Source organism: Polypterus senegalus, chromosome 8, assembly GCF_016835505.1.
Source record: "Polypterus senegalus isolate Bchr_013 chromosome 8, ASM1683550v1, whole genome shotgun sequence".
NCBI classification, from domain to species: domain Eukaryota; kingdom Metazoa; phylum Chordata; class Cladistia; order Polypteriformes; family Polypteridae; genus Polypterus; species Polypterus senegalus.
The window spans coordinates 64,870,547-64,884,082 of NC_053161.1; the positions used below are offsets into that span (position 1 = coordinate 64,870,547).

The 13,536-nt window shown below is 34.9% G+C and overlaps 1 protein-coding gene across 3 annotated transcripts in view; it reads right to left on the reverse strand.

Annotated features, from left to right (window-relative positions):
* Window positions 1-13,536, reverse strand: part of atxn7l1 (ataxin 7-like 1) — a 127,550-nt gene that overhangs the window by 80,087 nt on the left and 33,927 nt on the right. For 2 of the 3 annotated variants that reach the window (XM_039761182.1, XM_039761181.1), the window contains exons 2-3: window positions 7,402-7,489; window positions 3,882-3,986 (exon numbers count right to left, since the gene is read on the reverse strand). In XM_039761182.1, the coding sequence (XP_039617116.1) occupies window positions 3,882-3,984 (103 nt within the window). In that variant the 5' untranslated portion in view covers window positions 3,985-3,986; window positions 7,402-7,489. The remainder of the gene's footprint in view (window positions 1-3,881; window positions 3,987-7,401; window positions 7,490-13,536) is intronic. The other variant, XM_039761180.1, reaches the window with a different exon arrangement.

Consider the following 13,536-nt stretch of genomic DNA (forward strand, 5'->3'; position numbering starts at 1 on the left):
TTTCAATGAATTTCATAGTGTTCCATGCAGCATTTTTTGAAGCTTGAAGAAATGTTTTAAAAATACCGTTACATACATAATATAGCTGCTTTCAGTAATGTAATCATAGCAACAAAAATGTATGCATTGTATGTACATTTTTGAATGACATTATTACATCTCACAAATTAAAAGAGATGTATCTTATTCAAACAAAGCAGACTTCAGTGGTGTTTCAGACTTTTGATCACTTCTGACATTTCTCTTCTTAACACATGCCACTAGTATCAAATTTATGCTACCGGGCACTCCGGTTTCCTCCCACAGTCCAAAGACATGCCGGTTAGATGGATTGGCGATTCTAAATTGGCCCTAGTGTGTGCTTGGTGTGTGGGTGTGTTTGTGTGTGTCCTGCGGTGGGTTGGCACCCTGCCCAGGATTGGTTCCTGCCTTGTGCCCTGTGTTGGCTGGGATTGGCTCCAGCAGACCCCCGTGACCCTATGTTTGGATTCAGCGGGTTGAAAGATGAATGGATGGATGGTGATTTTCTACTAAACATAGTTGAAATGTGTGTGTCTGGATACCCCAACCTTGTTCAGATCCAGGGCCCTTAACCTTTTCTGCCTACAGGGATACTTTATAATCAAATAACCAATACCAACCAATACCAAGCTGCCTTAGTTCTGGATTGAAGCATCTGAAGTATCAATGCTAGAGTAAAACATGTACCTGGCAGAGTGCTTACTCTTTATTTTTGTCTCCAGACAACAAATAAACCCTTTTACCAATTCAGTTGTTCTCTTTTACCTTATGTCTTTACCTGCAAATGTAAAAATGCATAAAATTATTCACAGATTGGTTCATTGCTTCCAGTTAAACTGTGCACATATACTACTAGATGAAATATACATTTTATAAATTGTAAATGCTTGAACAGAAAAAAAGAGTGATATTTGAGGTGAAAGATTCTGAGTAAAAATGATTAAATACGAAATATGAATCCTCACAATAACAGTGAAGAATAGCTGTTAGGACTAAAAACAGATCCATAAGCCAGTTTAGATAATAAAAGCAGACTGAAATGAAGTAAAAGCATAAAAGATTACATTCTATGCCTTGTTCCGACAGGCTCAACAGCAGCTTCGCATGAATAGTGTCATGTATAAGTACAACAGCATAACACAATATAAATCAAGTATTAAATAATTCACAAGTCTGTTTTCTATAGTTGCACCACTATTCAAACCTATGAACAGCATGGAGTAATAAGATTTGTCATTTTTATGTAATTTCTAGCATTTCACCAGATACTCTGTCATTTCCATTCTGAAATTTGGTTTTGTGAAGAAAGCAGATGCAGTGCTCAAGCATATTAATAAAAAAGTTACATTTCCTTAATGTGTCTCAGAGACTCAGCAAATATAGTGTTAAGGAATGTTTAAGAAAAGGAAGATATGTTAATATTGTTTTTGTTCCACATGAAACTAAGGTACCACACAATTGGTTATGGTAGTTTAGTGTGACTTTCAGTCAAAATCGATCTCAAATGATCTATCATGAGATACAACTAAAATACAGAATAAAAGCCAACAACTCATTTTTAACAGTCAATTTATAGTGATAATTGCTTGGCAAAAAAATCTAAAAGTTTGGTTTGGTACAATTGAGGCTATTTCAGAGAAAGTGTTCTTGCAGTGACTCTTTAGGCCAAGAATAATGCAGAAGAGATGTTGTAAAATAATGCATTTGTTCACAACCAAAACACAAAGCTGGGATTAACATAGAGAAAAGAAAAGGGTAAAAAATACATCTATGCACATGGGTCTGAACTCTATCTATCAAATATTGGATCTTACATGCCTGCCCTACTCAAAACATCACAGAAAAGCTCCTTTTTCTCACCTCACATCCTCCTCTCAATTTGGGTTTTTCCTTCTTCCATCAATGAACCCTTGATCCAACTCACCTCCTGACTTTGGAGTTTTAGGACTTATGACTCTAGACTACTTTAAACTGTTTCCTGGGTCACTCCTGACTAATCCCTGAATTACATAAAAATTTAGTGGGTGGGCATCTAGAGTTACATGGTGACTTGTGAGACAAATAAATCATTATTTTTAAGGTGACATATCTTTTACTGAACAGGCTATAGACGTACAACTGGCTTCTCCCTAGTTTTAACTTTAAAAACAATAACAATGTTCTTCTTTTGGCCTGCTGCTAACACTTTAAGGCAGCTTCTTATCCATGGTGCAGTATCCTTGCTGCACATTTCCTGGTCACTCCCAGACTGATTTTTCTGTCTCTTCTAGAATTTTATTGTGTCTTGGTCCCATGCCTTGCCCCAAGCCACCCTTTCATGCTTGATAAACCAATGCTCATCAGGCAAACTCATCAAGCAGGAATTAATAATAAAGATCTACTGTACTTAATATAGCATTCACAGAAATTTAACAAATTAGTTTTTGGAGGTCATATAAATATAGCCAAACATAACTTTTAAAAGGGATGAATTAATTAATTCACTTACCTTTTAACTTTGAGGTATCAGCATAGGAGGCCCAGTTCCCTGCCATTGTGAGATATCCTTTTTTTTTATAAACAAAGTTATTCTTGCAGCTACCATTACTTGATACATTAGAATGACAACAAAAGGTACTGTATTCCCCCTTCTGTTTTTTATTTTGTCCTGTTGTAAACTCAAATTGGGAGACATATTTGTCATGTACAATAGGTTATAAAATGACTAAAAAGGGCCAGTTTATAACATAAAATATATAGCTAAAACATATCTTGAATTAAAAGTTATTTTACCTCTTTCCCCTAGCACACTAAAACTCTGAAAGTTAATTGAATTTGGAAGTAGTTCAGAAGTAACTATATGTTAGAGCTGAAATCTGACTGACACATTTTTAATACATTTACTAACTGGGATCAATTTAAAAAATGTAAATAAATTGGATAGTTTTGAAACTTTCCAGGATCTGATAAAAGAACTGAAACACCATTTCAGGAAGTAACATAAAATACTTCTCATGATTAAATTATGAAACCCATTAAAAAAAGAAGCTGGGTGTCAGATAACTTTAACTTCCTTTACCTATAAGGCTATACTATACAATAGACACAAAATGTTTTTTTGCTGTATCTGTAAGTTGTGAACATTGTGAAAGACATGTTATTCACTATGTATTTAGAAGAGAGAGATAGACTAAGGGATGATTCTTTCAAAAGCACCAGGCTAAATTGCTGTCTGAGAGATAGCAGAGTTTGTTATCCCAAAAGAGGCAAAGGGAATTTAGTGTCAAAACAAAAAAAAGTTTAAAAAAATCTGTGATGTAAAAAGAATATTAAAGACAAAACAATTGGACAGTGGTATTAATACCAATATAAAAGATAACTTTGAAATGCCTAATCATTTAAATACCAAAGTAGAATGAGTAGCAAAAAAAAAAAAAAAATCTAAACCAGTACATTAATGCAAGCACAGTTTAAAAACAAGTGGATGTATGGTTATAGAACAATTTTGCAGAAACTTAAATATGCAGGATGCAGAGTTGACAAATAAGGAAAAATGCAATGTGGTTGTTCTCTTTTTACAATATATTTTGAGTATTATAATATTAAATATTAGGATTATAGACAATCTTGGAAGAACAAAATTGTAAATTTGAGATGTCTTTGTTGCTAAAATATTGAGGTCATAACTTATAGTGTGGCTCTTCTAAAAGTAATTAGATAAAGCACATTTTTTATTGAATGACAGCCAACATTAGAAAGTAAAAACAGAATAAGATGATGGAACATAAAAGCTGGCTCCATAATACAAAACATACTGTAACTTGGCTTTGCTAATGTAAACAAATTTAAACTTTCTATATAATTCTGTTCAAAAAGCTTACCACAATGTGACTGGAACACCTGGGGTTTTACTACTTGATTGCAGAAATTGCATAAAACGAGATAAAAATCATCATGTGCTGGACAATGGCCAAATAAGTGCATATCTAGAAAAAAAATCACATGAACAGTACAGCATTAAAATGTTTAATGTGCATTAATATTCACCTGCAAGTACAGTGAAAATATAGTTTCACAAAAGTAACAATTTTCAAATGTCATTTACTTTGGTTACAAAATACCCATCCATCCATCCATTTCCCAATAGCATATCACTCCCAAAAGACATAGCCTACTGGTGAGTGTCACAACTTTTTTCTTTATATGAAAAACACCACAAGTTCCTCTTTATCTAAGACTTACTGAAAAATAAAAATAAAACATATTCTTATGTGAATATGATGTCCAGTTTGTCTGGGGGTGGAATTTTTGTTAGAATTGACTATTCACCTGTCCTTGACATGAGCAGCTTCTTTTTTATCAACAAATGATGTGCCTTAAAATTTTCTAGGCAAATAAAACTACTGCAAAGAAAGACTTTGGCTATGGAACCCCTAAACTGTAAATGATTTGCTTGAAAATATTAGATATGCCTAATTGCTCTAATAATTTACGTCAAGGCTAAGGACCCTCATACTCACTGTTCTGAGATGATGCTTAAAGTGATGCTTCTAAACTATAACTCAAAATGTATACAGTATATGCCATCGCAAACAGACCCAATATCTGATGTCCTATTATAACAAAATACACACTCACTCAATATCCTTGTACATCATGAATGTTTAAGGCGTAACTAAGTGGCAATAAACAATGTTTTTCTTAATTAACTTTGGCCTAAAAGGATTATTTTCTCTACTGTTTTGTACTTTAGTTCAGCTATGATGTAATTGTTTTTTTAGAAATGCACTGTACAATAAAAAACTGAACATAATTTAATGTAAACAAATGTTACCAACCCCCCTGCATTAACTTTAGCAGGTTTATATAATTTTATTCATTTTATATGCGTAACTTCCTCTGGCTTATAGGTGGATCTTGCACTGCTGGGAAGTCTAGAGTAACGTTTGATATTTTTTTTTGTTTTGTTTTCTGCTTTATAATACTACAGGCCACATACCATCATATATCATGTGATGGGAAAATTCCTCACAGGAACCATGCCAAAGGTCATCTGAAGAACAGCTTATAAAAGTGTCTGTCTAAGAAGGTTGTACAAGGAAATTTAACTCTTTAAGGGCTGAATATTTTTTCCCGAAAAACATAGTTTCTGAAAGAAATGGTTTCACACAGAAATCAACATAAAACGTCTGTTGCTGCATGCTGCAGCTGCCAGTTTGCCACGAGTGTGTGGCAGACTTGCTGCCAGGCTGTCTTCACATCACGGTCGCAGTGCATTGCAATCTGGTTTCTACCTCTTACCATTGTTAAGTGGCAGTCCTCCTGGCGAACATTGCCGTAGGCGTGCCAGCTACTCAGTTAGCTGGGGACCAGTCAGCTGAAGCTGGAACGTCACATTCGTTTTCGATCACTTGTATCAAAATCTGAGCCTGGCAAGTTATAGTCCAGTTCAGAGATAATAGACAAAACTTCATCCATGGAGTATTTTGCTTTATGCATTTGCTTTGATCTCTCGCCATTATGTCAGTGCCATTTTTGCTCTTGTTTGCACCTTACTACTCACACGAGCACAGAAAATCTCGGTCAAACCAATGATGCTAACTTTCCTTTTAGCAACGAGAGTCCAACTAAAACATAACAGTTTGTTTTGGCACAGTTTACAGTTGATTACCATCGTCAACTCCTCTTTTTGACAAAAGTCGACATCAGCCCTAAAAGAGTTAAAGCGAGCAAGGGTAAGAAAATTGACCATTATGTGAGAAGAAGGACCTAAATATAAGGTTGCCTCTTCCAAACCTAAAACAATGATAAAGAGAGCTCAAACCTTCAATTACTACATACCATAACAAAGTATTGTATCCTATTATATACAGCCTGTAATTTTTACAGCATGTACCACTTGACAATATTTTTTTTTAGTATAACACAGGATAGTTCAGTTAATCTGACAACAAAAGCGTGTAGGAATGATTAACTACTGACAAAATAAAAATGTGAAGAATACAAAGCAGTAACCTAAACTGAAGCTGTGTTCATGAATCAGTTCTGTATTACAAGTTTAAGTAGGCTTAAAATAGCAAAGGCAAATTAAAAAAGAAAAAGTGATACAGTATTTAAATACAAAGTGCTTATTAGCAGGTTATATATTTCATTTTCATGCAAAAAAATAAGATTTATGTAATTTTTGTTCAATTTTTGTTCATTGCAACTTGGACAAAGAAGAATATTTGCAAACTGTACCTTTTGACCAACATTAAAACAATAGTTCATGAATTTTAAATAAGGCTACAATTCATATGTGGCCAGTTTTAAGGAGAAAATTCAAATCTTGTTATCGCAGCATCTACAAAACATTGTACAGACAACAGAATATAGACAGATACACTTTTCTGAAGTAATTTAGTGACTACTGTTACTTTCCAAAAATGTGTAACAACAAGAAAAAGTCCCAGGGCTGGCTATGCAATATTCTTGGATTATAGCATCACTCCTAACAATATTAAAAAATAAATAAATAAAAGATGCAGGTATGCATGCGTCAGTGCCTAATGGAAACTGATGTACAAAGAGTAAATGAAAAGAAAGTACAAAGAGTAAATGAAAAGAAAACCTGAAGCTTTCAAAGAAAGCACTTTCTACTATCTATTAACAGAACAAGATGAAAGGCTGGAGTCATGTGCTCACTTACACACACACACACACACACGCGCACGCGCGCACAAAGGGCTTTGAATTTTAAAATCGGGTATCCTGGTCTATCTTTAATAAATCAAGATTACCAAAACATGTGACATTATATAAGTAAGCAGCTTATATTTCCACTGCCAAGAATATATGAAAAGAGGATAACATCAGTTAAAATAAGCAAATGGTCACAAAACAGTAAATTTGTGGCATTTTCCAAAAGAAGAAAAAAATACAATAATACCTGAACTGGACACCATCACCTTTAACCTGTATACTATGCCATAATATCAGCAAGCGGCTAATACAACTCCATGAGAAAACTTTTTTTGTTCTGTTTTTAACCTGTTGGCTAGATTTCCACCTTATTATGTACTGGTAACATCACAATAAGGACGAAGCCTTAAATACATAGCATCACTTGCAAAAATACCAATCAGCAGAGATGCAATCACTTTCTAACGGGTATTTGCCTTTCGTAACAAATTTTTCTTACAAAGATGTAAATCCATACCTTGCAATTATCTAAGTCACACTGCATTTGCTTTTGTAAACACCAATAATATACTAATTTGGGAGTATTTCTATGTATTTTTAATACAAGACAGCCCTAGAAAAATGCCCTTAGAATAATTTAATCTAACAGAATATCTCAATCTTTCCACTTTCAAAGGAACAGACCAGAAAAAAATCTGAATTTCATGATTATTTTCTTACCTTAAATATGTCTATGGATGAGAGGAAACCATGGTTTTCAGTTCAGCTAAAACGCAATTCAATATTTTGTAGACAGCTGAAGACACTGCTAGAATAGGAGTCAATGGTTTGCTATTAGCACACTGTGAAAAAAATATTGAAATCGTCGCATAGCACACTCAAAGCCAAATTGTTCATCAAAGCGTTCTCATGGGAATTTATGCAGCTGTGCAATGTAGACTCATGCAAAGTCTTTAATAAATTAACAATACATTAATGTACATACATTTATTTTTTAAAAAGTATGGTATTTACTTTGGGCACAATGTCACAACTTTCAGTCAGTGAAAAAATAAAATTAACAAACAACTCCTATACATACTGTAGAAAAGCTCAACACATAATAGATTGTTGAGATGTAAATGCAACCAGGATTAGATCAACATGTACAATGCAAGATTACTTTATTCAATAAGAAACACAGTAATATTTAGCAGAAGTAAGATCATTAGATCCTGCTTATTATAGTCGATAACACATTCCTTACTTATTTAAAATAATGTCATTTTCAGACTTCCTGATACTTCTAAATAACTGAAAACAGTTCATGCTGCTTTTGTCATATTTACCCTGAGTCTGACAAAAGCACAGGAGAACAGTGTGTATTTACATAACTTAAGTTGACCAAAGCCACATGCATAATCTTTATAGAAGTAAAGTGCCGGCTTGTTTTTACTGATGTTTGTTCCTGCCACTCAAAACAATAAATACAGTAATAAGAATGCATTTACTTATTAAAGAATTATATCCATGCATGCAGACTTTAGCATCAGACACATGCACTTTGTTGTATACTATACATAATGCAGATAATGTTTTGAAATGGAGCAACAAGGCAGTACAGTGACTAGGCTCCTGCCTCACAGCACTAAGGACTCCAGTTTGATTGAACATGATGTGTGCAGTTTTTATATGTTTTTTTCCCTGTTTTGAATTCTGTATGATAGTGTATCCTATGCTGGAGAATCCAGAGTTGGCTCCTACTTTGTTCCTCACATGCATTTTACATTGACCTAGTGACTCCACACTGTATCTGTGCAAATGCTTGCAAATACAGTGCATCCGCAAAATATTCACAGCACATCACTTTTTCCACATTTTGTTATGTTACAGCCTTATTCCAAAATGGATTAAATTCATTTTTTTCCTCAGAATTCTACACACAACACCCCATAATGACAACATGAAAAAAGTTTACTTGAGGTTTTTGCAAATTTATTAAAAATAAAAATAACTGACAAATCACATGTACATAAGTATTCACACAGCCTTTGCCATGAAGCTCAAAATTGAGCTCAGGTGCATCCTGTTTTCCCTGATCATCCTTGAGATGTTTCTGCAGCTTAATTGGAGTCCACATGTGGTAAATTCAGTTGATTGGACATGATTTGGAAAGGCACACACCTGTCTATATAAGGTCCCACAGTTGACAGTTCATGTTAGAGCACAAACCAAGCATGAAGTCAAAGGTCTGTAGACCTCCAAGACAGGATTGTCTCGAGGCACAAATCTGGGGAAGGTTACAGAAAAATTTCTGCTGCTTTGAAGGTCCCAATGAGCACAGTGGCCTCCATCATCTGTAAGTGGAAGAAGTTCGAAACCACCAGGGCTCTTCCTAGAGCTGGCCGGCCATCTAAACTGAGTGATTGGGGGAGAAGGGCCTTAGTCAGGGAGGTGACCAAGAACCCGATGGTCACTCTGTCAGAGCTCCAGAGGTCCTCTGTGGAGAGAGGAGAACCTTCCAGAAGGACAACCATCTCTGCAGCAATCCACCAATCAGGCCTGTATGGTAGAGTGGCCAGACGGAAGCCACTCCTTAGTAAAAGGCACATGGCAGCCCGCCTGGAGTTTGCCAAAAGGCACCTGAAGCACTCTCAGACAATGAGAAATAAAATTCTCTGGTCTGATGAGACAAAGATTGAACTCTTTGGTGTGAATGCCAGGCATCACGTTTGGAGGAAACCAGGCACTGCTCATCACCAGGACAATACCATCCCTACAGTGAAGCATGGTGGTGGCAGCATCATGCTGTGGGGATGTTTTTCAGCGGCAGGAACTGGGAGACTAGTCAGGATAAAGGGAAAGATGACAGCAGCAATGTACAGAGACATCCTGGATGAAAACCTGCTCCAGAGTGCTCTTGACCTCAGACTGGGGCGACGGTTCATCTTTCAGCAGGACAACGACCCTAAGCACACAGCCAAGATATCAAAGGAGTGGCTTCAGGACAACTCTTTGAATGTCCTTGAGTGGCCCAGCCAGAGCCCAGACTTGAATCCGATTGAACATCTCTGGAGAGATCTTAAAATGGCTGTGCACCGACGCTTCACATCCAACCTGATGGAGCTTGAGAGGTGCTGCAAAGAGGAATGGGCGAAACTGGCCAAGGATAGGTGTGTCAAGCTTGTGGCATCATATTCAAAAAGACTTGAGGCTGTAATTGCTGCCAAAGGTGCATCAACAGAGTATTGAGCAAAGGCTGTGAATACTTATGTACATGTGATTTCTCAGTTTTTTATTTTTAATAAATTCGCAAAAACCTCAAGTAAACTTTTTTTCACGTTGTCATTATGGGGTGTTGTGTGTAGAATTCTGAGGAAAAAATGAATTTAATCCATTTTGGAATAAGGCTATATATAACATAACAAAATGTAGAAAAAGTGATGCACTGTGAATACTTTTCGGATGCACTGTATGTACAAGACAAAACCCTGTTATGCACTATAGCACCCCATGCAGGGTTGGTTCTTATATTGTGACAATTTTTTCAGGATACTTTTCTGATTCCTCCCTTTCCTCTAAAAAGTCAAATCTGCTCAGTGCATACTGACACTAATCATACTGAATGCATATATCCTACTCTATATTTGAATGAGAATTTAAGTTTGCGTAATTTGTAGAATCTATTGGTAAAACTGCTTTAACCTTTCTTACTAATTTGTAATTGAGTACCTGTCTGTATTAAGAGGAGAGATAATTTGTCTGTGCACAGATGATCAGAAAAACCTGATTAGTAACTATAAAAAAAGTGTTTGGTTTTAGTCACAACTGATACAGAATATGTTGCTGCTTATTGAATAAAAGATTCAGTTGCTTTTTCCCAAAGGGAACACAGATTCCACTTAAATAACATGAAAAAATATATTGTTTTCAACAATATGGCTTCATATACTGTTAATGGCTGTTTCACCGGTGCCCTGTAATCTCAAAAGTTTACATTTGCTTTTTTCATTTCCTTTCCAGGCATAAACTGAATGAAGATTCTGTGTTGCATCTGCCAATCGTGTATGTAGACAACCTGATACGTTTTGAACAGACTGCAGTGATGTGATGGACTAGACAAGACTGTGCTGCCACTTCAGCTAAGCTGTTAGTGCATGACAGATGTAGATACTGGTCAACATAAGCTTTATTAGTACAAAGTGGGAAATTCATGTGTTCATGTGCATTATAAGTAAATGACAAAGATGTTACACAAAAAAAGAGAAAAAAAACATTAAAACCAATCACTCATACTGTATACACCTATCAAAATTATTAAGCATTACCCATTGTCAGTGTTTCTGTGCCCTATTTAAAAACTATGTTACATGTTATTGTTTAAATTACAAAGGACATTGAAGGGACACACTTGCTGCATATTTTATTGCACTAGTAAAGTTAACAATATATTTAGCACTGAGCCAAAAACGAGTAAGTAACAAACTGTCAATACTTTATCCTTGAGATTCCCTAAATGTGCATTGTCAACTTTATAACCTGTGAAAACTAAAAGTCTCCTCATGTTAACTTTTGGAGCGACATTTCTTTAGTCAGCTGTGTATCTGACTTTAAATGTTGTTTTAGATCACCCATATCTGCATTGCTATACTCTTTAAGCTGATGCACACATTACAAATTTGAACTTAAAATTTTAGAAAAACTACAAATATAATAAGACATAAAAGTACTTCTAAGGACAGGCCTTTCAGCTTATAATATCTTAATTTCTATTTACATCAATTTCTAAACTACTATAAGGGTTTGAAATTTGTAGTTTTCTATGTGAAGAAACACTGTCTTACATGGTAATTTTGGCCTACACCAGCTTCCATCTATAAATCAGTGTTCTTTTCAAGAGCTCTTTTAAAGATATACATGACATATAATTTGTTTCTATCATAATTTCAAACATTTCTATTACATTATATCACTTATTAATTTGTTTGTTTAAACTAAAAAGATTCACACTCTTTAGTCTTCCTTCACATGTAATATGGAGGCCAAAACTAATTAAAACTTTCCATATAAGGCCTTCCAAGAGCACTGTACAGCATAACCTTCTTGACTTGTCTTTTTAATTCATTCTACAAACCGTCTTGTCATTGATAATGACGTCTCCACTAGAACACCTAAGACTCTCTCCCAAAGTGCACTTATGTTTCAGGACAATTGTCTATCTAAGTTTTACTTGTTATGTATAAAACTAGGGATGCTTTCATCGATTGGCCACCGATTGAAATTGGCCAATTTTAACTAAAAAAGATCTGGTTAGTGATTGGTTAAAAGACCAAAACTGATTTTTCACCCCCTGCTTTTCTAAGTTTTACGGTAATTTAGTTGCAGTGCTCCTTTACGCTAGATATTATTATGGTAATTGAGCGAAGACATGTCATTTTTTTCTTTTGCAGCAAACTTCTTACAGTGTAAACTAGTGATGTGCAGTTAACTTACGAACTAGATCTTTTGAACTTATTTTCATCACTGAATGAACATAATGGTATAATGACATTAAAGAATGAATCCTTTCGAAGGCATGCACAGTGCTACATTTTATATTGCACTGCAACAGTCCGAAAGACACTTAAATTGCTGCTGTCTTTAGGAAATTGTCCATCATGAAAACTGTATCAGCAAAATGTTAATGATGACAACTACCCAGTAACTGACTTGGTAGATGACACCAAGCACCTGCAACTGACCGGTTCACTCTGACTGAGTAACTATGATCATCTCAGTACATGGAGTGATTGAATGAATCAATAAACCCCTATTGCTCTGGAGAACCAATGCAAGTTCGTTGACGAACTGCAGACAAGAGACTCCCAGTACAGTACACTGAACTAGTTCACCGAAAGAATCAGTTTGTGTACTGAACAGAGGAACAAACTGCAAACAAGAGACTCATAGTACATTGAATCTTGTTTCACTGGCTGACTAGGGGAGGCATTAGAGGGCCAGCTACTGGAAATTGCTAATATTTATTTTTATGGAGCTACATTTATAAACATACAATTATAATACAACTTTGTTAGCCTACATTTTAACTGTAACATACACTAAAAGCATACCACTGGAACTTTGTCATATGCAACCTATCCAATTCTATTTATGTAGGTTATAGGCTAGCTTAAAACCAAAATGGAAATCCATTTTATTTATTCATAAAAGATGTAAGCACTCAATGTTGTGTTTCTTTCAACATCTATACTATAAAAATGTTTGCTTATTTGATTATGTGTGAATTATTTTTGTGTTGCTTCCTTTTTGTATTATTTATATTGTTTGGTGGTTAAAGTTTTTACATTGTTATGATACTATTCTATATTTTAAACTAGAATATAGCTTCTTGTTGATTTTGAAGTAAACAAATCAGTAATTCAAAAATTCAAATCATTTTGGTGAAATGAATGAAATGAATCAAACCACTAAAAATAACTATTCTGCACATCACTATTGTAAAGAAAGGGCAGCAACTGGAAGCTTGTTTTATTAATGAATGAGAGGCGATTGGTTTATTAGCCTTTACGGTAAAGAAAGTAATACAAAAAAACAAAAAGTAATCAAATGAAGTCATCCTGTGCAACTAGACAAATGGCAAGAAAAGCTACTTTAATGAATTCAGACCTTTTTATCTTGTCCTTTTAAATTACAACGGACAACAAGCTTTTTTTAATTACAATGCAGCATCTTACACTTTTAATTGGAAAAAGATAAAAATGAATTTGAAATCGCTGCTTAGTAAACAATAGGCTTTATTTAAAGATTTACACTGTGTTTTAATTTGCTGCTGCGTGTCACACAGCATAAATAAGAAACAAGTGCCACACTTAAGGC